Consider the following 22,161-nt stretch of genomic DNA (forward strand, 5'->3'; position numbering starts at 1 on the left):
GAGCTTTGAATAGAAACTAGCTGCTTTCACTAATGAATTTTCTTAGTAAAGAAACATAATTCTCCCATGCATCAATTAACAAATTAAAGATAAAATACGGCAAGAAATGTCATATAGGGGTGATTCCAAATTTATGGCATGTCTAGCGTAAAAAGCTGGATAGTATACAACTGTATTTGTGTCTAAGATAAAACCCTTGAAAATTCATTTTCGTGAAGAAAGTGTCAGTAAGAATTTCTGTTGAAGTTTATGAAGTATTGAAATTGTTTTACTGGAATTTCAGCTTTATTGATTTTCGAAGTAATTCTAAAACCAACACTTAAGAAAATCCCTGAGGGCATTTATTGGGAATTTGCGAAAATGTTGAGTTTCTCAAAAAACAAGACAACATCAGTGAATCTTAAAGAGTCGCATTTCATCACAATTGCCTGAAAAAAAATCCATTAGTGGAATTGCTAGACGAAAAACAATCGTTTGAATGTTTCGATGAAATCTTGCAAACATTATTGGATAGATTCATGTGGTAATTTCCTTGTGTTGTTAAAGAAAATATATCCAAGAATTTCTAAGCAAATGTTTAGGGGAATTTTATGTGGAGTGGTTGAAAATCTTTCTTAAAAATACTCGGAGAAATGTATTGTTAAATTCTCAAAAGAGTTCATCAATATATATCAAGTAAAATCAATTAAGGCTCTCGGAAATAAAATGTAAAGAAAAAATTCTGGCGTCAATCTTAGATTTATATTTCGAGGCAAAAAGTTAAATAAAATTTTGAAGGAATATCCAGAAGCACTCATCTATGAATTGAGCAATTCTCGCATGAAACCAGGTGAGCAATGGTATTTACCTGAGACGTGACTCGCGAAGATGAAAATATTCGACGTCATATGCTAGGACAGGACGTGACAGCTCAGCTGCGGCTTCCATGTTGTTTTTCACCCGATTATCCTAACGGCATAGAATTCAGTGCTACCAAAAAATAGTAGTAACATCTTACGCAGAACAAATTTTTAAATCACGTGGCTCATAATTTGGTGTTCTTTAAGCACGTACCATTCAATTAGTGCACTATATTTGAAGAATTAGATTTATATTCAAAATTAGCAATGTTTTTTTAGAAAAGAAGCACAATTTCAATTAAAATGCTGCCAATTAAGATTCCTTATTCATATGTGAATTTTAGGGACCCGTAATACTAAGTAACATCAAATACAAGTAGATTCCACATAAATAAAAAATAAATAAAAAGAGTATCCAGCTTTTTACGCTGGCTATAAAACAACAAGGGATGATTTAATTTTGACATGTTTTGCCCACAGGTTTTATAGCGAAGTTTTCGTGAGCAGGCAATGACTTTATTTTGTTGATTGAACTGTCATTAATTTTCTCTTGATGATGTGTGAATCTGCAACATCTTCGTATTCAATTTTATATTATGAACCATTTTCTTATAATTATTAATTATTTTATATCATTATAGGTATTCAATTATTAGGATTCAACACAATTCTTCTGGTGTGAATGAATTTTAGATTATTTGGATGACGAGATTGAAGCGAACAGGCAAAGATACATAAATATCGTCACATCACTGTTCTTCGCTAACGAATGGGCGATAATCGGTGTTATAGAAGGCTCATTATTTTAACATTCTGGAAAATTTAGAAAAGTGCAAATTGTACACTTTCCTATGCTTTAATCTGGCGGTCAAAACCGCATGATTTCCAATTATTTTCAATAATCGGGTATCGAAATAATACATTTAGATAGATACATATATTTGCTTAAATCCCAACAAACTAAGAGAATAGAAACTAGCTGCTTTCTCCCATACATCAATAAAAAATTTAAAAAAATATATATCTGAGGTCCACGGAAAGCCCTGTGCATTACGTCCTCATGTCCCAAGTTACGACTTTTGTCTTCTTCTTCTTAGGTTCGCCAGCCCATCCAATAATGCTCTCCCTAATTTTAATAGGTATTTTTATCTCACAAACTTGCTTGACCAAGCATTGGTAACAGTGAAGCAAACAGTACCTTACGCAGTTGCGAATAACGTAGGACTTGCCATTTATTCCCATCTACCTATCACGCCATAATATACAGTAAAATCGGGACAACTAATGACATTTCGTATTAGTTTGTTTTGGTCGATTAAAAGGAATCACTGGCAAATATTCAGGTTCAGACTTGATTTTGTATTTTAAAATCCTTTTTCACTTAATAAATTTTGCATCAGTTGATCCTGTTTTATCCACCTAAAATAAATAACATCAGCATAAGAGTAAACCACAAAATATAACAAGAATATAAAATATGAAACTCTTTTGGGATTCTGTATCCTGGAAACACGAATATATTTGTTGTTCGACAACATCAAAAAATTACTTCACTACAAAGATTGCTACGATCCAACTATAAAAAATTATAGTGTGGGCAAGGAATGTCATATAGGGGTGATTCAAAGTTTATGGCATGTCTAGCGTAAAAAGCTGGATTGTTTTGAGTAAAAAATTTGACGACCATCTTGGATTTTAACGTCATCTAGTTTTAACATAAACTAGCGATCATTGACATTATATTGGAATTCTTACGATGTGTACCGATGCATCGCGATGGCAGCCTTGTTTTCGGCGAGAATTCCTCATTGATTGCCGAATCCATCCACTATCCTTCAGAAGTGAAGGATAACTCAAAATCCACATAGTTCTCTTGGCAACATCCTGGGCAGAATTCTGTACAATTTTATTACACCAATAAACTTGCAAGATTCGTTGTGGGTTGTTAGCGAAATCTTTCATGATTTCTAGTGAGATCTTCTGAAAAAGCTTGAAATTTATATAGATTCCAAAAATTCTATGAATTTTGAAGTAGTTATAGTATGACGAAATTTTTAAATGTGGAATGAATGTATAAATGCTTAAATCTCTAACAATTAAAAAGAATTCAACGTACCGAATAAGTTAGTTTAGATTATTTTGACCAGCCAGGGGGTTATTTTTTGTTTGGTTCATTATTCTCGCGTTGAGTATCATACAGGTGTATCTACAGTGATCGATTTCTCTTTATCGATTCTCTATTTTGAAAACTGTCGCCTAGCCAAGTAATTGGCTGAAGAGAAAATCGATGCAGAGAAATCGATCATTGCAGTTACGTTCTTATGATACTGAACGCGACAATTGTACAATGATGTTTTGTGCTACCAGCATTACCACACTGTATCGAACATCTTGTAAGTGCAATTAAGAAGAATCGTTAATCTAAGCACCATCTAAATAGCCAAGAGCTGTCCAATATATCCCACAGTAATTTCCGTTATTTAACGGAAACATACTGTAGGATATATTGGATCACATTTGCATGACATTCAACAAAAAACACTAAGAAAGTCACATTTCTGCTCTCAGTTAAACTCGAATAACCCTAAAATGCATACATTTAGGAGCATAACGTCTTCGGCAAAGTTCTATAGGAACTTTGCTGGCTTTAGGTCGGATACCAATTTTGATGATTTCAAATTAGAATGTACTAAAATCATATAGTTAATAATTTTTTAATAATAGTTTGGAAACAAAAAAAAATCGGCACGAAATATGAAAATAATGAGTATTAAGTAATTTTCCAAAAGAAATATTGTATTGTTCACAACAATCTCTATTTTTTTCTCAAAAAGCTTAATTGGGCAACTTTTAAACGTTATTTCTCTGAAAACCTTTGAAATAAATGTTCGTTTGTGCAATTCACGGCTCCCTTTTGGGTGGTTGACCCGCCCCCCCAAATTTTCTGACAAAGTGCCGTTTTGGTCCACCCTGTTACACACGCGACCATCGACCATTCCCTTCCACGCACAATTTCCCGATTTTCCACCCCATTTCACTTATCATTCTTCTTGGGATGCTCAAGTAGGGTATCGATCGGTTCGGAGATCGCCCCTTTGCGATTTTACGAGCACAATATTCCCCCTCCCTCCACCGAAAACGGCGACGACGGATGGCAGGTGGCGCGCGGTTCCGAAAATAAACTAAATCCGCGGGTGCGATTTGATCCGTTCCTCGCTGGCAGCTCCCGGTCTGTTCAATTGTTTGATAATATCTTGTTCTGCTTCTTGGCATTACGTTCACAACGGGATAGAGCCTGCTTCTCAGTTTACTGTTCTATTAGCACTTTCACTGAAAGCTCTCTTTGCCAAAGTTGCCATTTCATGTGGCAGAACAATGATACGCCATGCTCAGGGAAGTCAAGGAAATTTCCATTACGGAAAGATCCTTGACCGACCGGGAATCAAACTCAGACACCTTCAGCATGGCTTTGCATTGTAGCCGCGCACATTACCACTAGCCTTCGGAAGACCCCTTCGATATTATTTCCTCGGGGTTTGATTCGTTCCGGCGATAGAGAAAGACGCGGTCCGTATCACGCGCAGCTCGGTGGCGACTTACTTACTGAGCTAATCCGCTCTGTGCGCTTATCCCACTTGTTGTCGCCGAGTTTCTCCCGAGTCTTCTGCTGAGGGGGGTGATACAGCACATTATTCTCCTTTTTTTTCGTGAGCTCTGAGAACGGAGACAGAGAGAGAGCGAGACTGGGAATTTAAATCGCCACATGACAATAAAAACCGAACGAATGTTCGTATTGTGGCAGACTGGGCAGCGAAATGGATGATATTGGGGGTCTAGGTTACCATCTATCTGTCTGGATGGGATGTCGGATTTATTACTATGAATGTCAGTATGATTTTCTTTTTAATGTATCTGCACCGTGTAAGGGATGATGTCTGCCAGTAAATAACGGATTATTGAATAATTCTAACTATTATTGGCATTACGTCTAAGTGTTCTATAAATATCGTAAAACGGAGGAACTTTAATAATTCTTTGGAAGAAAATCTGATTATATTTTCCTACTGTCTAAACCCGTAGGCTGACATAATATTTTCAATTTGCTTATGACAATTTTTTTTATCATGAGATTTTGAGGTTTGCTTCACTAGTTGGAACCACTATGTCCATAACTGGTACACTTTCCCTATTTTACAAACTATTATTAGAAATCTATTATTTTCAAATTCTTGAAATATCACGTAATTTTTACAAACAATATATTGATCTACCAATAAAATGATATTGCTTAAAAGTGATCGTACATATATTGTAAATACAGAAATTTGCTCTTTCGTTTTTGTATTGGAATTTTCTATAACTCGAAAATTCTTTAAGTCGATGGTCCCTTGAATCTCGAGTTATGGAGAGTCGTCTATATTAACTTAGCCTAACTTAGACTTACTACACTGCTGTTCCATGATTGACCGAAATCAAAAAATCAACTACAAGTTCGGCTAAGATTGGCCATAATCTTCTTCAGTGTGCATAATTCAGTATCTTTTTTCACACAAGGTCAATAACGTCGCCGGCCATATATTTGCAGTCAGGTGGGATAGGGCAAGAAATATTGATGTGTAACCTTTGCTATTCGAAGACCGTGTTAACCTCTACATCTCCACAAAAGTTACTGGAAGGGATGTTGGTTAATATGGAGGAACGTTGGCTCACAGAATTTCACTTCGTCAAAATTGATAAGACTATGATAAACAATCATTTGTGAGATATAAACATACTAGTGAACATTATATTTTCAGAAGAATATTAATGCCGTAACCTGGAGTGACGAACCATTCAAAGTTTGTTAAGCATCTACAAAAACGTTGTCAGGACGAAAGCATGGGCTATCATATTTTACTCATTTGGGAACAAATGCATGAAACGAGCTCACCAATTGCTAATCCATCAATGACATCCTTACAGCCTCAAACCGATTGCAACTTAGTCAACACAAAACGCACAAGCTGATATACAAATTTGATCACTTCATAGATGCATGCTAAATGAACTCCATTGCTTGGATCTTCGCAGAACACTCTGTCCAGAAAAACGCGTGAATACGAGAAAGAATTTTCCTGTCCACCCGAAAACAACCCATCTCGCTTGGGCTTTACGAATCACTGCCTCTCCTATCTATTCAATTTTTTTTTTTAGGAAAAACTGGAATGCTGTTTTTAAGTCATTTTCTGTCTGTATTCTGTCTATAAAGAAAAATTAAATGGTGTTTTGATGTCACAAGTTAGCCTGAGAACGGGTCAAAAGATGTTTTTAATTCTTTCACAGTAAAATTCCTGAAGTGTTTCGACGTGTCTGTGTGTACCGTGATGAATCAATACCCGGACGCTTAAGAAGTGTCAAATGTTTTAGTACTAATTTCAATTCATTTCCGTTTGATTTTATTATTGTACCCCCATGTTACGAATCGTTTAGACATTAATCTCAATGAAAACGACTAGTATTCTTGTAAAAATCAAGAATTTATTACTAAAAGAACGATATTTATTATACAAGTCTTGTTTTGAAATCCGGACATATGAATCAAAAAGCCGGACACTTTTGAATCAAAATCCGGACACTTGTACTTCAGGTAGCTAAACTCACTCTGAATTAAAATAGATGCACTCAAATTCGTCCACAATACTACATCTTATGAAGTTCAATACATGGATACACACAATAATGATTGCATTTATGAGCTTTAAAGAATGCTTCATATTTCGGTTACTTACCTTCCTTGGTTGTAAGTAAACGCAGCTTACCTGCAATAATTATTGCCATAGGAGCAATTTTTCAGCAAATTATCCTATTTTCTGCCAATTATATTCTTTTTCTAAATTTCCCTCACGATTTATCTATATTATTCTTCCCGAATAGCTATTTTTTGAGCACAATATAAGTCGAACGCTTAGCGTCCGGATTTAAAAAAAAAATGTTCACCGAACCGGACACTCACTAATCGCCCAATAAATATCATTTTCCACTTCTTTGTTACACTTTGATATGTTTAAATTGTTTACCAAATAGATTTACACACAAAATGTTCGCAACAATTCACAAACAATATTACTTTCAATTAAATATCGTAACTGAATGTTGCCCTTCGTTTTCTGGCAAGCTTGAACCACAAACACTGCACTATGAAGAGACGGTGTCAGACTGGGGTTACAATTATGTTTTTATTTTTATCAATTTTCTGCCAATGGTTACTCGATTAGAAATCATTGTAGAATGACGAGCAATGTTACAAAACTCAGATGTGAATAATTAAAACCACATTATTATTACAATTCACATGTAAATCAGTGAATGATATCCGATATATCTGAGTGTCCGGATATTGGTACCGTCCGGATTTTGATTCATCACGGTACAAAAAATCGAAGAAATTCTTGGAAAATATAGGAAAAACGGGGGAAAACTTTGTAAGTTTTTCGCATTTTCAAACAGCCTACTGCGTGCCAAAACAAGGTTTGTCGGGACAGTTGGTCGGTGTTTAGTCAGACTGGACCATGTGCTTTTAGTAAAACGTACTGCAAACATTCAAGATAACAAAATATTTGCATTATTTGTTGTATTCTTATAACTTATCTATTTGATGGAAGATCTGTATCAGAATAGCAACGGAAAAATTAGAATTGATGTAGTCGTTGATTTATCTTTACATGGGCACAATATCATCTAATCCGGTCTGTATGAACACTGACCAATTAGTATAATATAATTTTAAATGAATGATTTCATATGTCTTGTTTTAAAGATAAGGTTTGGTCCCCCTAGCCATTGGGTACTTACCACATCTGGTAAAATTTCCTTTGGATTCCAAGAATTGGAAGTCTAGTAATTTCTAACATAATCGGAATCGTTCATATATGATTGAATTGGTGCAAGGTTCCTGAATTTTGCGAATTCATGGCCCATGAATGCTACAAGTTGTCACTTATATGCAGGGCCGGATTTAAAAATGTGGGGGCCGGGGGCCATTGTATTGTGGGGGCCTTTTTCCCATAAAAACATGTTGATGCTTTAGAATAGAATAGATATTTTTAAAGTTCTTTGTGAGGTTTTAATAATCAAAAGTCCACATTTAATAACGTTCAAAAAATGGCTTAAATTCCTTATGAACGTAAATCAATTTTAAATTTTAATTACGTAACTGATGTTTTCTTTAATATTTGTATAAAGTGCAGAGCTACTTGGGCACTTCCATGATTCACTTTGGCATGGGGGTTTTCTCGGCCAAACTTTGCATAAAGAAGCACTCCAATACCAAAAAAAAAAGACTAGGAGTTTCTTCAGATATTCTCTTCTTATCCTTCAACCAAATTCTACAGTTGTTACTCTTGGAGATCTTACAAAGATTGTTTTAAGATGTTTGACGATACTCTGAGGAAATCGATGGGAAAATCAACGCATAAATTCCTGGAGGACCTAGGACTTCCTTGAAAAACATCGAAAAGAATCTTTAGGGAAATTCCCGATGGATTATCTTCTTATCTTTATGTGGATTATCTTATCTCTAAGATAATTTCTACGGATAATTGGAAAAATATAGGTAATATTCTTGAGATATCCGAAACAAAATTCATGGAGGAGTTCCACGAGAAATAAATCACTTAATGAACTCCTGGAGAAATCTTCGAAATAACCTTTCGGAAAATATCTAAATTCTGACGAAATTCCTAGAGAAAATCATGGAGAATACATACTACTACCAGCAATACTATCGTAATGTCACCTAGAAGTACAAATATTTGAAGAATCAGCCCAGTTCTATGATGAAAAATCAAACTATTATCTTCTGGTTCCAAATAAGTTACGTTTCCTGTTTGGTTGATTTTCGGCCTCTTTTTGATTCTAGCCTGGTCTTTTTTTTTTTTTAGCTAGAGGTCTCTAAAGTTCCTACACTCTAAACACTTAAACACCACCAGCCCTGCAGTGTGCTCGGCTCATTTTCAAAATAAATATTTAAAATTTAAAGTCCTATTACTTTATCTGCAGATATAAATTGCATTCGAACTCTAAATATTCTTTGAGAAAGCTTTTGGAAAAGTCACGTTAGAAAATCGTTGGGAATTACAGCAAAAGGATGGCACTCTACGTGTTTATCCAAATAGTTTTTGAATCTTTTTCAATCTTCTTGATTCTCCTGAAGACAACATAATCCCGTAATGTTTTAATATTTTGTTTGAGTATTTTTATTTGACCAATATTCCAGATTTATTAAATCAAATAATTGAATCTTATAAATCACATGAAGTGTTTCAAAAAAGTATGTACTATTACAGTGAGAGGCAAAATAAAGTGCCCACCTTACCAGTTTTCGAATTTCTCTCATTGATTTGGTTCAAATTAAAGTTAACACACCTAAATCTTTTGTGATATTTTATTTTTGATGTTCTTTTAAAGTTGCACTTACGAAATTTTGATAAAAAAAAGAATTTTACTTAAAGAAAAAGAAAATCAATTTGTATTGAAAAAAAAGTAGTGACAAAAATAAGTGCCCACTTCCTTCTTGGCCCCAGAAAAGATGATTTAAGAAAAATAAAAAGCAATTTAATAGTTAATGTGTCCTCCTTTGGCCTTAAGGACTTGCTGGAGGCTCTTCGGCATGCTTTTCACCAGGTTTTGTAGGTGTTGTGGATCTAGTTCTTCCCAGGCGCGCTCCAAGGCTTCAAAATAATTATTTTTGTTGGTAACACCAGTTTTTTCAACCCTAGCATCGAGAATCGCCCACAAATTCTCGATGGGGTTGAGGTCTGGGCTTTGTGGAGGCCATTCCAGCGGTTTAATCCGACAAGACCGGAAGAAAGACTTGGTCTTCTTTCCAGTATGCTTCGGGTCGTTGTTCTAGAGAAATATGAATTTCTCTTCAAGGCCCGTCTGGATCAGCGAAACCTCCAGATTTTCCAGCAAGATGTTAATGTAGGAATCTGCCGTCATTATTCCGTCGATTTTCACGACGCTTCCTACTCCACTCCATGAAAAACACCCCCAGACCATCACATTTCATCACATCACACTTCCATGCGTCACCGTTCCTTGGATGTGGCGCTCCTGAAGCTCGAGCTGTCTAACCGAGAGCGGCGGGCTCGTGTGTGATGCAGAGCACCACATCCAAGGAACGGTGAAGCATGGAGGAGGAAATGTGATGGTCTGGGGGTGTTTTTCATGGAGTGGAGTAGAAAACCTCGTGAAAATCGACGGAATAATGATGGCAGATTCCTACATTAACATCTTGCTGGAAAATCTGGAGGTTTCGCTGATCCAGACGGGCCTTGAAGAGAAATTCATATTTCTCTAGAACAACGACCCGAAGCATACTGGAAAGAAGACCAAGTCTTTTTTCCGGTCTTGTCGGATTAAACCGCTGGAATGGCCTCCACAAAGCCCAGACCTCAACCCCATCGAGAATTTGTGGGCGATTCTCGATGCCAGGGTTGAAAAAACTGGTGTTACCAACAAAAATAATTATTTTGAAGCCTTGGAGCGCGCCTGGGAAGAACTAGATCCACAACACCTACAAAACCTGGTGAAAAGCATGCCGAAGAGCCTCCAGCAAGTCCTTAAGGCCAAAGGAGGACACATTAACTATTAAATTGCTTTTTATTTTTCTTAAATCATCTTTTCTGGGGCCAAGAAGGAAGTGGGCACTTATTTTTGTCACTACTTTTTTTTCAATACAAATTGATTTTCTTTTTCTTTAAGTAAAATTCTTTTTTTTATCAAAATTTCGTAAGTGCAACTTTAAAAGAACATCAAAAATAAAATATCACAAAAGATTTAGGTGTGTTAACTTTAATTTGAACCAAATCAATGAGAGAAATTCGAAAACTGGTAAGGTGGGCACTTTATTTTGCCTCTCACTGTATATTGATTCTAATTATTCGTAAAAAATTAACAATAAATATTATCGAGATTTGTAGGGGCCCCTAAAATGTGGTGGCCTGGGGGTGGCCATGTTGGATTTGGAATACGTCAGAAACTCTTAGGAAAATGTTAAAAACTTTATGATTCCATAAGAATGAAGTTGTTTAATTTTCAAAGCCGAACATACATTAGTGTCCTAGTTCAAGTTCAATGGTTGCAGAATCATTAGGACAAATAGCCAAAAAACAAATTCACTTCAATTTCTAGTGACTCAACATTACAAAATTTCCGTTTCAGTTGCGGCACTTCCTCTGAACAACCGTAAAAATCATGTTTACAGTTTTTCGGTCGATGAACGAGCGTTGGCCGATCATCATTTTCGTTCGTTGCTGACCGGGTGCTACAAATCCATCAGCTCAAAATCGACTCGAGCAACTATAAACACGCTAAATAACTCCGTTTGGGAAGACTTATGATGATGAATGAATTGAGAGTGGCACAGAAGTGGTGGAGGTCAGTTAAGGAGCACGTTTCCTCTCTGAGCAGTTGTTTTTGGCTAATATCAGACACCGGCAAGACACAAAAACACCGTCGAGAAACGTGGTCAACTTTTCAAAGCCAATTATTACACAAGAGGGCGGACGGGTTTTCCTCTGATCACGAACCTTCACACCATAAATCATAGGTATCTGAGAAAGAGGGTGAAAGACCACCGGCCGGACCAACGAACGTTACTATATGGCCAATTTGTAGTCAAACGATCGTGACAAACTATCGAAACAACCCAGTTGGCAACGAGTCAACAATTTTAATAAACTGTCAATGTTTGAAATACTGACGACATCTGACGAGACTTAGGCAGGAACAATCCCGCAAGGGTTACAGTGCTTCAAGTTCAAATTTGATGACATTTTCGAATCCTGTTAGAGCCACTGCACAGTGGGCAAAAACGGACTAAAATCCCCAAAGAATTCTATCCTAACAATTCAATTAAAACCAAATTACTATAGAAAACAAACAAAATCAGTGCAACTGCGATCCAAAGGACCATCGAGGTAGCCATGAAAACCAAATTTTACATGGTTCTCTAACTGGATATCAAGATAAGGAATATCGAGTAAGGAAGGATTGACTTTTAACAAAGTAAACAAACAATATTAGTTATTATTGAAACTTATTTGAAATCTGAATTCAAACTCAAAAGCGATCAAAATTTTTTTGTTTATCGAAATGATCGGCTGGTTACTATCATCATTTATGGGCCCATTCAGTGATTTATCTGTAATTACACAGATTTTTTCCTGCTTTTGCCTACTGATATCTGTGATCACAGATCACCGATTTTTGAGATAAATAAGATTTTTGAGATTTTATGATATTTCTCGAGTTTAGAACACAATTCTGGAAGATAAAAATCAGAAATGCCATTTATCTGTTTAGTTTTTCTCAAATACATCAATATTTCAATAGTTTAAAAACTATTACGTACCTTTAACTTTTTTTTAGAAAAATAATTACAAATTAGCAATTGTTGACATGCCAAAAACAGTCAAAATACGTTTGCAAAAATTTTTTTGACCGTAAAAATTAAAATTTTACATGTTTTTGCGTCACAGATTTTTACCAAGATTTTTGGAGGTTGACTTAAGATAAAAAAGATTTTTTTAGTCGAAAACACAGATAAGAGTCGGAAAAAATGTGGCAACACTGGGCCCATTGGGCACACTGTGCACTGTGCGTATTATTTTCGGTAGCTTTTCTAACCGTCGCGCCCCTCATCATTGATCGTACCCATTCCGAAATGGTATCATAAATCTGCCACATTCACTGACTTACCTCCGACATGACGACGCTGTTGTTTGATCTCTTATCCTGCGTCGGGTTCCACGCCCCCTTCTTCGTCTACTTCCTTCCCGCCTCTCCTCTCAGACTGCTTTCCGTCCTTGACTGAGTTGTCACTGTGAGTGCTTCTGCTTTTGCTGCTCACTTTCCGCTTGGTGTCGCCGCAGCACACTTGATGTCAACTGCCGATATCTCCACCGCCTTCTTCGACCTTACACTACCAGTCATCGTCGTTGAACGTCTCTTCTTCTGAGAGCCCGACCTTACGCACCGCCTCCTACGTTAACCAAAGGGGAGGACCTTTTGCTCCCAGAACTTTATTGTAGTGATTCACCGGATTGCTCTCGCTTCTGCGAATCTGGCGGCTAATGGCAGTAAGCGGATACCTAGTACTTAGTAGTAGAAGTAGCAACTGCCTCCGACCACCTGTACTTGGTCTGTCTGCGGTCGCTGATTGCTGCCGTTGGTTGCTGCTATCCCTAAAAGGCAAGAAACGGAGAAGAAAAAATACGTCGTAAGTACAATGAATTAACTAACCAAGGTGAAGCCGACAGGCGGAGGATTATGAAGGGGGCAGTGCGGCGTGAAATTCAATGTTTCTTGTCATCGTAATTCTTCTTCGATCGATTTCGATTCACTCGTTAGGGTAAAGAGGTTCGAAATACGCTCATGGGGTAAAATGGACCAGTTTACATATTAATAAAGTTAACCCGTTAACGCCCAAGGTATCTCACAATTGTAATTCAGCTCCGTATTTGTTATTCATAGTTGTATTCCCATTAAGTAAACCTTATTTCATTAAAAAATATGCAAGTCAATGGTGGGGATCCAAAAAAAATCTTTAAAGTGTGTCGTCCATATCTTGTTGGTCTATAAGATTATTATAGAGATTTTTAAGATATATTTCCTTGCTATTTGACTTACTTCAATGTAAAGATGTTGAAAAATAACTGCATTTGAGGGCTTGTCCTTATATTACGTTACGACAGAAGGAAGGAGGGAGCGAGGGGGTTTCATGGAAACGTGACTACCCTTATAAAATTGAAATCTATAATATCACACTTTGATAGGGAGGAAAAGGCAGGAGGTTAAATATGGCAAAATTTAACGTGATTTATGGACGAACCCTGATAAAGAATTTGAATCATAAATAATTAAAATTTCTGAGTCGAAAATTCATACCAGTTTTCTGCTTTTCCACGCAAGTAAGATACAGTCATTCAAACATACATACACACATAACCATTAGGGTGCCAATGGAATGTATGGGAAAAATTTTGCCATCGAATTTCAAAAAAAGGTAGGGCTCAAAAGTTTTGTCTCCTCGAAAAAAGTCCCCATGCAAAATTTGAGCTCAATCGGACTTCATTAAGTGGACCCCCAAAGCGGTCAAAGTTTGGCTTTTTTGACCCATGAAAAATCTCCAAAGGGGGGGGTACATGAAATTTCCGAAATCGATTTTTTTTTTGATGCCAGATGTCTTAGAAATGCATGAAACGTCGAGATCTGGTGTTATTTGGAAAATTTTTTTTTTGAAAAAATCAACCTTTTGGGACTTGGTAAATTTTTGAGTTGGGGGAGTGAATTGAATTTGAAATGAACGATTTGAATTCAATTGCTGAGAAATTCAAGGCAATAGTATTGAAACATATCCTTTATGATTGTTGGCCACTGAAAGCATATGATATGTGATATTTCATTAGGGTGGTTCATTTACTTTGCATTAGAGTGGTCCTTTTTGTTAAAAAATAAAAAAAAAATAGAATTTTAATTGAATATTGAAGACAATAGTATTGGAACATCTCTCACATTATCGTCAGCCATTTTCTACATTTAATATGTGGTATTTTATTAGGGTGGTTCACTTATTTTTCATTACGGTTGGCCTTTCTGTCGAAAAATCATAATTTGAATGGGATATTAAAAACAATAGTATTTTATCAACTCTTTCATCATCGCAGGCCATTTCCTTCATTAGATTCGTGATATTCCATTGGGAAGGCTCACTTATATTCCATTACGGTGGTCCTTTAAAAAAAAATGAGTATTTGAATGGAATAGTAAATACAAGAGTAATTAAACATATCCTATGTCATCGTAGGCCACTGTTAATGTATAATATGTGATATTTCATTGGGGCTATTGTCCTCAGTTTTGCATAAGGGTGATCATTTAATTTGTAAAATATTCTCAACAGATCTAACAAATCAACTTTGTTTGTATAGTTTTGAATCATGATTCTTCATTGGCATGCAACTCTTCATTAAGCTATTTTCATTAAGGGATTCTTTTGAATAGTTAAAATAAAACGTTCCAATCATCAGTGAATTCAGTGAAGCACAACTCTAACTGCCATAATCAAAATACAGATAAAAAAGGAATGAAATAATTTTTGACGTATACAAATTATGACAATAGCTTGATGGGCGACGATGAAGGGCAACAAAAGTGTTTAGTTTATATTTTCAAAAGAGATTTTCAGCCTTGGGCTCCTTCATTCCCGAAACAAAAGTACGTTGCCTTCTGCTTGCTATAGTACACGCGATTTGGTTGTGACAACGTAGGTAATTCAAGTTTTGACAATCAGTTCTCGTTTATTCTTCAAAGATGTAACAAAGTTCCTTCAAGAAATTTCGTCGGAATTTCATATGGATTTTTTCGTTGGAGTTTTCAACGGAATTTTCTTTGGAGTTTCCTTTTGAATTTTAATCGGAATTTCCTTCGAAATTCCTTTTAAAAATTTTTATTTGACTTTTCTACGAAATTTCCTTTTTTTTCTACGGAATTTTTTTCAAAATCGGAAATTTATCCTGAATTTGCTTCGGAATATCCTGTGGAATTTTCTTCGGTATCTTTAGAAGTGCCCTTTTGAATTTTCTGTGGTATTTCCTTCGAAATTTCCTATGAAGTGTCCTCCGGAATTTCATTCTGAACTTTTCATTGGAATTTTCTTCGAAATTTACTTCGGAGTTTCTTTTTGAGTTTCCTTCGAAATTTGCTTTGGAGTTTCCTTCCGAATTTCTTCTAGAGTTTGTTTCGGAATTTCCTGTGTTATTATCTTTGGAGCTTCCTTCAGAATTGTATTCGAAATATTATTTGGAATTTCTTTCGAAGCATTGGAATTTACTTTGGAAATTCCTTCGAAATTTTCTTTGGAGCTGTCTTCGGAATTTCATTTGGGATTTCTTTTGGACCTTTGAAATTTACTGCGGAATATTCTTAGAAATTCCCTTTACAATTTTCTTTGGAATTTCCACAGAGTTTTCTTAAGAATTTCCTTACAAATTTGCTTTGGATATTCCATAGAAAATTCCTTAGAAATTTTCTACGAAATTTCCTTTTAACTTCCTTTTTTCATTGCAATTTGCTTCGGGATATGCTTTGGAATTTTCTTTGGAATTTCCTTAGAAATTCCCTTTTGAATATGCTTTGGATATTTTTCAGAATTGTCGTCGGAATGTCCTTTGGAATGTGCTTCAGAATTTCTTTTGCAATTTTATTCATTTTTTTTTTTTCGGGATTTCCCTTGTATTTTCGAAAGTTTCCATCGAAGTTTCCTTTGGAATTTCTTTTGGAGCTGTGATCTTTTCTTCGAAATTTCCTTAGAAATTCCTTTTTGAATTTCATTCGGAATTCGCTTTGAATTTTTTTATGGAATTTCCTATGGAGTTTTCGGAAATTCCTTTGGAATTTTCCACGGATTTTTCTTCGGAATTCCCTTGGGTTTTTGTCCGAATTTCCTTTGGAATTTTCTACGCAATTTTCGTCAGAATTTCTTCTGAAATTTGCTTCGGAAATTCCGTTGGATTTTTTTTAGTTTCCTTCGGAATTAACTTTGGAATTTCCGTCGAAATTCCCTTAGGAGTATCCTTTAAAATTCCTTTGCAGTTTTCTTTGGGGCTACTTATCAAATTTTCTTCAGAATTTTCTTAGGAATTCCTTTATTACTATAAATTCTCTTTGAAATTTCTTTCGGAATTTCGTTTGAAGTTTACTTCCAAATTTGTTATAGAGTTTCCTCGGAATTTCCTTTGGAATAACCTTTGGAATTTCCTATGGAGATTTCGAAATTTTATTTAGAAGTATTGTTTGGAATTTTTTCCTTTGGACTGTTTTACGTAATTTTCATCGGAATTTCCGTTGAATTTTCGCGGAATTTACTTTGGAATTTCCTTCGTATTGTTTTTTCGGAATTTTCTTAGGAGTATCCTTTAAAATTTCTTTGTATTCTTCGGAACTTCATATCTCATTTACTTCTGAATTTCCTTTGGAATTTCTTCATGAATTTCTTTCAGTAAGTTGCTTCAGGAAGTTATTTTGGATTTCTTTGGAATTACTTTCGGAATTTCCTTCTTCAGTTCTTCAAAATTTTCTTCGGCGTTTCCTTAGGAATTTCTTCTGGAATTGCCTTCGGAATTTCCTTTGGAATTCGCTTCGGAAGTTCTTTTGAAATTTCTTATGGAATATCCTTTACAATTTCTTTTAGAGCTGGCTTCGGAATTTCATTTGGAATTTTCTGTGCAATTTTCGTCCGAGTTTTCTTTGGAATTTGCTTCGGAACATCCTTCAAAAATCCATTCGGATTTATTTTTCTGGAATTTCCTTTTGAATTTGCTTTGGAATTTCTTTCGGGATTTGCTTTGGAATTTCGTTTGGAGCTACCTTCGGGATTTGATTTGGAATTTTCTACGTTATTTTCGTCGAAATTTACTTTGCAATTTGCTTCGGAATTTCTTCTGGAGTTTTCTTCGGAATTCCTTTTGGAGCTTCATGCTAAATTTGATTCGGAATTGGATTTGGAATTTCTTTTGAAGCTTTGAAATTATTTCGGAATTTTCTTCGGAAGTACCTCTATGATTTTCGTTTCCTCTGGAATTTTCTTCGGTATTTCCTTCGGAATTTTCTCTAGAATTTCCTTCGGTATTTCCTTCGGAATTTTCTCTGTAATTTCCTTCGGAATATCCTCTGGAATTATCTTCGGAATTTCCTTTGGAATTTCCTTCGCAATTTCCTCTGGAATTTCATTCGGAAATTACTTTGGAATTTCTTTCCGTATTTCCCCTAGAATATTCATCGAAAATATCTCTGGAATTTCTTTCGGGATTTTCTCTGGAATTTCCTTCAGAATTTTCTCTAGAATTTCTTTCAGAATTTCCTCTGGAATTTCCTTCGGAATTTCCTATAGAATTTCCTACGAAATTTCCTCTGGAATTTCCTGAGAAATTTCGTCTGGAATTTCCTTCGGAACTTTCTCTGGAATTTCTTTCGGAATTTCCACTGGAATTTTCTTCGGAATTTCCACTGGAATTTCCTTCGTAATTCCCTCTGGAATTTCCGTTGGAATTTCTTTTGGAATTTCCTTCGGTATTTCCTCTAGAATTTCCCTCAGAATTTTCTGTAGAATTTCCTTCGGAATTCGCAAAACTAAATTGGAAAGGTCACGATGCTCAATGCTTGATCTCTGAGATGAGTGCATCTGAAATCACGAAGTAGCAAGCGGATTTTGTATGAGACGAGGACTCCGATCTGGTTCAGCTTAGTGAAGTGTTGCATTCCGAATGAAAATCACGCAAAACTTTTCAAAAAGACCTTTCTAACAATGAGAGGCTTTCTAGAAAACTCTTTTGTTGTTAACTAAGTTACCTTTACATTTTTCGTCGAACATTACGTAAATATTATGTAGTAGTCCACACCATAATCTTTCGGTCTGTAGATATTAAGGTTGAAATTTTTACAATGATACCATAATTAAGGAAAGTGGACGAGACTTTTTCGAGAAATCATGGTTTTAAACTATACGAAAAATGATGCACCCTAATGGAAAATAAGAGAAACTCCCTAATGAAATATGTTAACAGTATCCTACGATGATGTCGCATATCAAATGGAACTAGAGGCGCATGAATTCAGAGGAATTTAAAGCCTCTCTAAACAAAAATATCACGAATCTAATGAAGGAAATGCCCTACGATGATGAAAGAGGTGATAAAATACTATTGTTTTTAATATCCCATTCAAATTATGATTTTTCGACAGAAAAGCCCACCCGAATGGAAAATAAGTGAACCACCCTAATAAAATACCACATATTAAATGTAGAAAATGGCTTACGATAATGTGAGAGATGTTCCAATAGTCTTCTTCTTTCTGGCGTTACGTCCCCACTGGGACAGAGCCTGCTTCTCAGCTTAGTGTTCTAATGAGCACTTCCACAGTTATTAACTGAGAGCTTACTATGCCAATGACCATTTTTGCATGTGTATATCGTGTGGCAGGTACGATGATACTCTATGCCCTGGGAAGTCGAGAAAATTTCCAACCCGAAAAGATCCTCGACCGGTGGGATTCGAACCCACGACCCTCAGCTTGGTCTTGCTGAATAGCTGCGCGTTTACCGCTACGGCTATTTGGGCCCGTATGTTCCAATAGTATTGTCTTCAATATTCAATTAAAATTCTATTTTTTATTTTTTTTATTTTTCAACAAAAAGGACCACTCTAATGCAAAGTAAATGAACCACCCTAATGAAATATCACATATCATATGCTTTCAGTGGCCAACAATCATAAAGGATATGTTTCAATACTATTGCCTTGAATTTCTCAGCAATTGAATTCAAATCGTTCATTTCAAATTCAATTCACTCCCCCAACTCAAAAATTTACTAAGTCCCAAAAGGTCGATTTTTAAAAAAAAAAAATTTCCAAATAACACCAGATCTCGACGTTTCATGCATTTCTAAGACATCTGGCATCAAAAAAAAAATTTCGATTTCGGAAATTTCATGTACCCCCCCCCTCCGCTTTTGGAGATTTTTCATGGGTCAAAAAAGCCAAACTTTGACCGCTTTGGGGGTCCACTTAATGAAGTCCGATTGAGCTCAAATTTTGCATGGGGACTTTTTTCGAGGAGACAAAAGACAAATCGATTTTCATTGGCACCCTAAAAACCATACATGTACAAAAATGCGCACTTTCATCCTTGATACCAAAAATAAATCAAAATATTTCGTTGGCCGAATGCCGTTTGGCCAAATGCTATTTGGCCGAATGTGTCGTTTGACCGAATACCGTTTGGCCGAATAACGAACAAAACAATCCATTTTTATCAACGCTGATGTGCAGGATTCATAAATGTGGCACAATTACTGATATGCTTGTTTTTTTTTTTTTAATTTCTTTATTAGTACCGTAAAGTGCCCTAATTCAGCGCATTGCCTAATTCCGCGCATTTCATACAAAATTATTTACATATGGAAATACACATCAATACTGCAGCAACTTTTAACGTCATTTGATGCTACTTTGATTTAGAATAAGTTTGAATCACAAATAAAAGCAAATAGAGCATTTTTTCGCGGCGTAAAAAAATAATCAGTGGAGGCCCGTCTGAGTAGACGCCATTTTTTCAATTTCCTTAGCGTCCGTGCTAAATGTTTCGTTATTTATGCAATATTCTATGAAACTACTTGCTACAGATGTGTTTCATGATGCTTCTATGAAATCTTATCAAATATTAGCATAATTATTGAGATTGATCCCAAAAAGTATTGTGCGGCATTAGGGCACGTCATTTTTCATAAGTCCCTAATTCCGCGCACTGCTATTTACAGAACAACAAACAAGAAAAACATGCTATATTGGTCTTCACAGCTGAATATTTATCTGAGGAAGTATTTTCATGCATAAATACGTTTCGCAAACAACCGGAATATCGGGAAAGCCCACTTACAGGAAAACTAGCGGCCGTTCAGAAACCACGTGGTCATTCATGGTGGGAGGAAAAGTTTGTCCAAAACCAAGGTCCATAAACATTTGTTATTGCATGAACAGTGCAGAATACGAATATACAGACTTAAATTATTTTACAGGAATCCGTGAAATTCAACGTAATACCAACAGCTGAAAATTTCGGTGAAATAAATTAACGGAGTATGGTAATTTTTTACAGTTTTCGGTAAAATTTTACCGCAATCCGTTGAATTTCGACGGAATTACGGTGTTTTATTTTACCGGACTGATCAGCTTTTGAGATTACGGTGAAATTCATGGATTACGGTAAAATAATTTAAGTGTGTAGAGGTAGTCGGGGCGATTTCGCCAAACTGCATATTTTTTTGAAATTTCTTCTGGAATAACATGCAACCCCAAAGCTGACAAGGAAAAGGAAAAAATATCAACGTCTCCGCAGTCGCGAAACGTCCAAATGCTGAAAAATTGAAAAGTATTGTTTGAATACAAATAAACTGAACAAACTGTTATAAAATCCTCAGTGTTCGGAGCAGTTTTTCCAAAGCTGTTGATAAATCTAAACACAAAACTATAGTTATTTCAAATGTCTGCAACTTTTTCTGGCATAAAGTTTCACTTCAAAGGCTTTTTATGTTTCGGTGTGATGTAATCGCAATTGCATATTTGCTGGGATGTTCATGTGAGGGTTTGCGCATGATTGATACAAACACAGAGGAATAAGTAAAAAACTCAGCAACGACAGAATAAGAAGACCGTCTTCGCGAGTCTCGTCTCAGGAAAAGACTATAACAATGTTTATTCTTATTTCATGTGATAGTCAAAAAATTATAAAAAAGTCTACGTTACGGATCATACAAAACTTTACTTTTTTTTCATACAAAAAGTGTTGTGGACAGGGGTAGGGGGTTGAAAATGTTCAATTTCAGCGTTACGTAATGAATGGATGCTGCCTTATACAAAATTAATGTTAATTTGATTGTTTTGCAAGTGCGCGGAATTAGGCATTCTTCTGCGCGGAATATGGAAAAGCGTTAAAAAATGCGCAAAATTAGGCAATTTCAACGAGTGAACTATTTCAAAAAAATCACAATTGTAACGTGTGAATACAGTCTAGATTATATTTTTGCCATAATCTAAAATAGATTTGCTAGCGATCCACCCATAAAGCTTTTTTGTTGATGCAATACTAATTTTTAATTAAGCATTTGAAATGTTTTATTCGTTAACTGCGCCGTAATTCAGCGCTTTACGGTATTATTCCAAACATTACATTTATTTTTTATATCTAGGTGTTCTGTGTTATTAGACAACACTTTCATCCTAATTTGGAAAAACATATTTAAGATTTTATTAACATTTTGTTAACAACATATTACATTTCATTTGCCGTAGCAGTTCAGATTTTTTACAGGTGAGTTGATTTCACCTGCTTATAAGAGAAAAAAAAACGCTTTGAATATACTTAACCTAACTTAACCTAAACATATAACGCATTAATCGTGACAATAGAAGATTGTAACGATTTTTGCCTGAAATTATTGATTATTTTATTTGACATTTGTTCCAATGTTTCAGCATTGGATATTCTATGTAACTCATTGGTACTATACCAGAGAGGAAGCTTCGGAATCATTTTCAAAATTTTATTTGAATTCTCTGCAGAGCTTTCTTCCTGGTATTACAACAGCTAGTCCATATTGGTACAGCATACAACATGGCTGGCCTGAAAATTTGTTTGAATATCAAAAGCTTGTTCTTAAGACAAAGTTTTGATTTTCTATTAATAAGGGGATAGAGACATTTTACATATTTATTACATTTGG

General features: G+C 35.5%; 1 protein-coding gene across 1 annotated transcript in view; it reads right to left on the minus strand.

The window, feature by feature from the left end:
- Positions 1-22,161, minus strand: part of LOC23687681 (adenylate cyclase type 9) — a 125,449-nt gene that overhangs the window by 55,995 nt on the left and 47,293 nt on the right. The window contains exon 2 of the mRNA XM_021857576.1: positions 12,582-13,066. Coding sequence (XP_021713268.1) covers positions 12,582-12,590 — 9 coding nt within the window. The 5' untranslated portion in view covers positions 12,591-13,066. The remainder of the gene's footprint in view (positions 1-12,581; positions 13,067-22,161) is intronic.

Source organism: Aedes aegypti, chromosome 1, assembly GCF_002204515.2.
Source record: "Aedes aegypti strain LVP_AGWG chromosome 1, AaegL5.0 Primary Assembly, whole genome shotgun sequence".
Classification (NCBI taxonomy): Eukaryota; Metazoa; Arthropoda; class Insecta; order Diptera; family Culicidae; genus Aedes; species Aedes aegypti.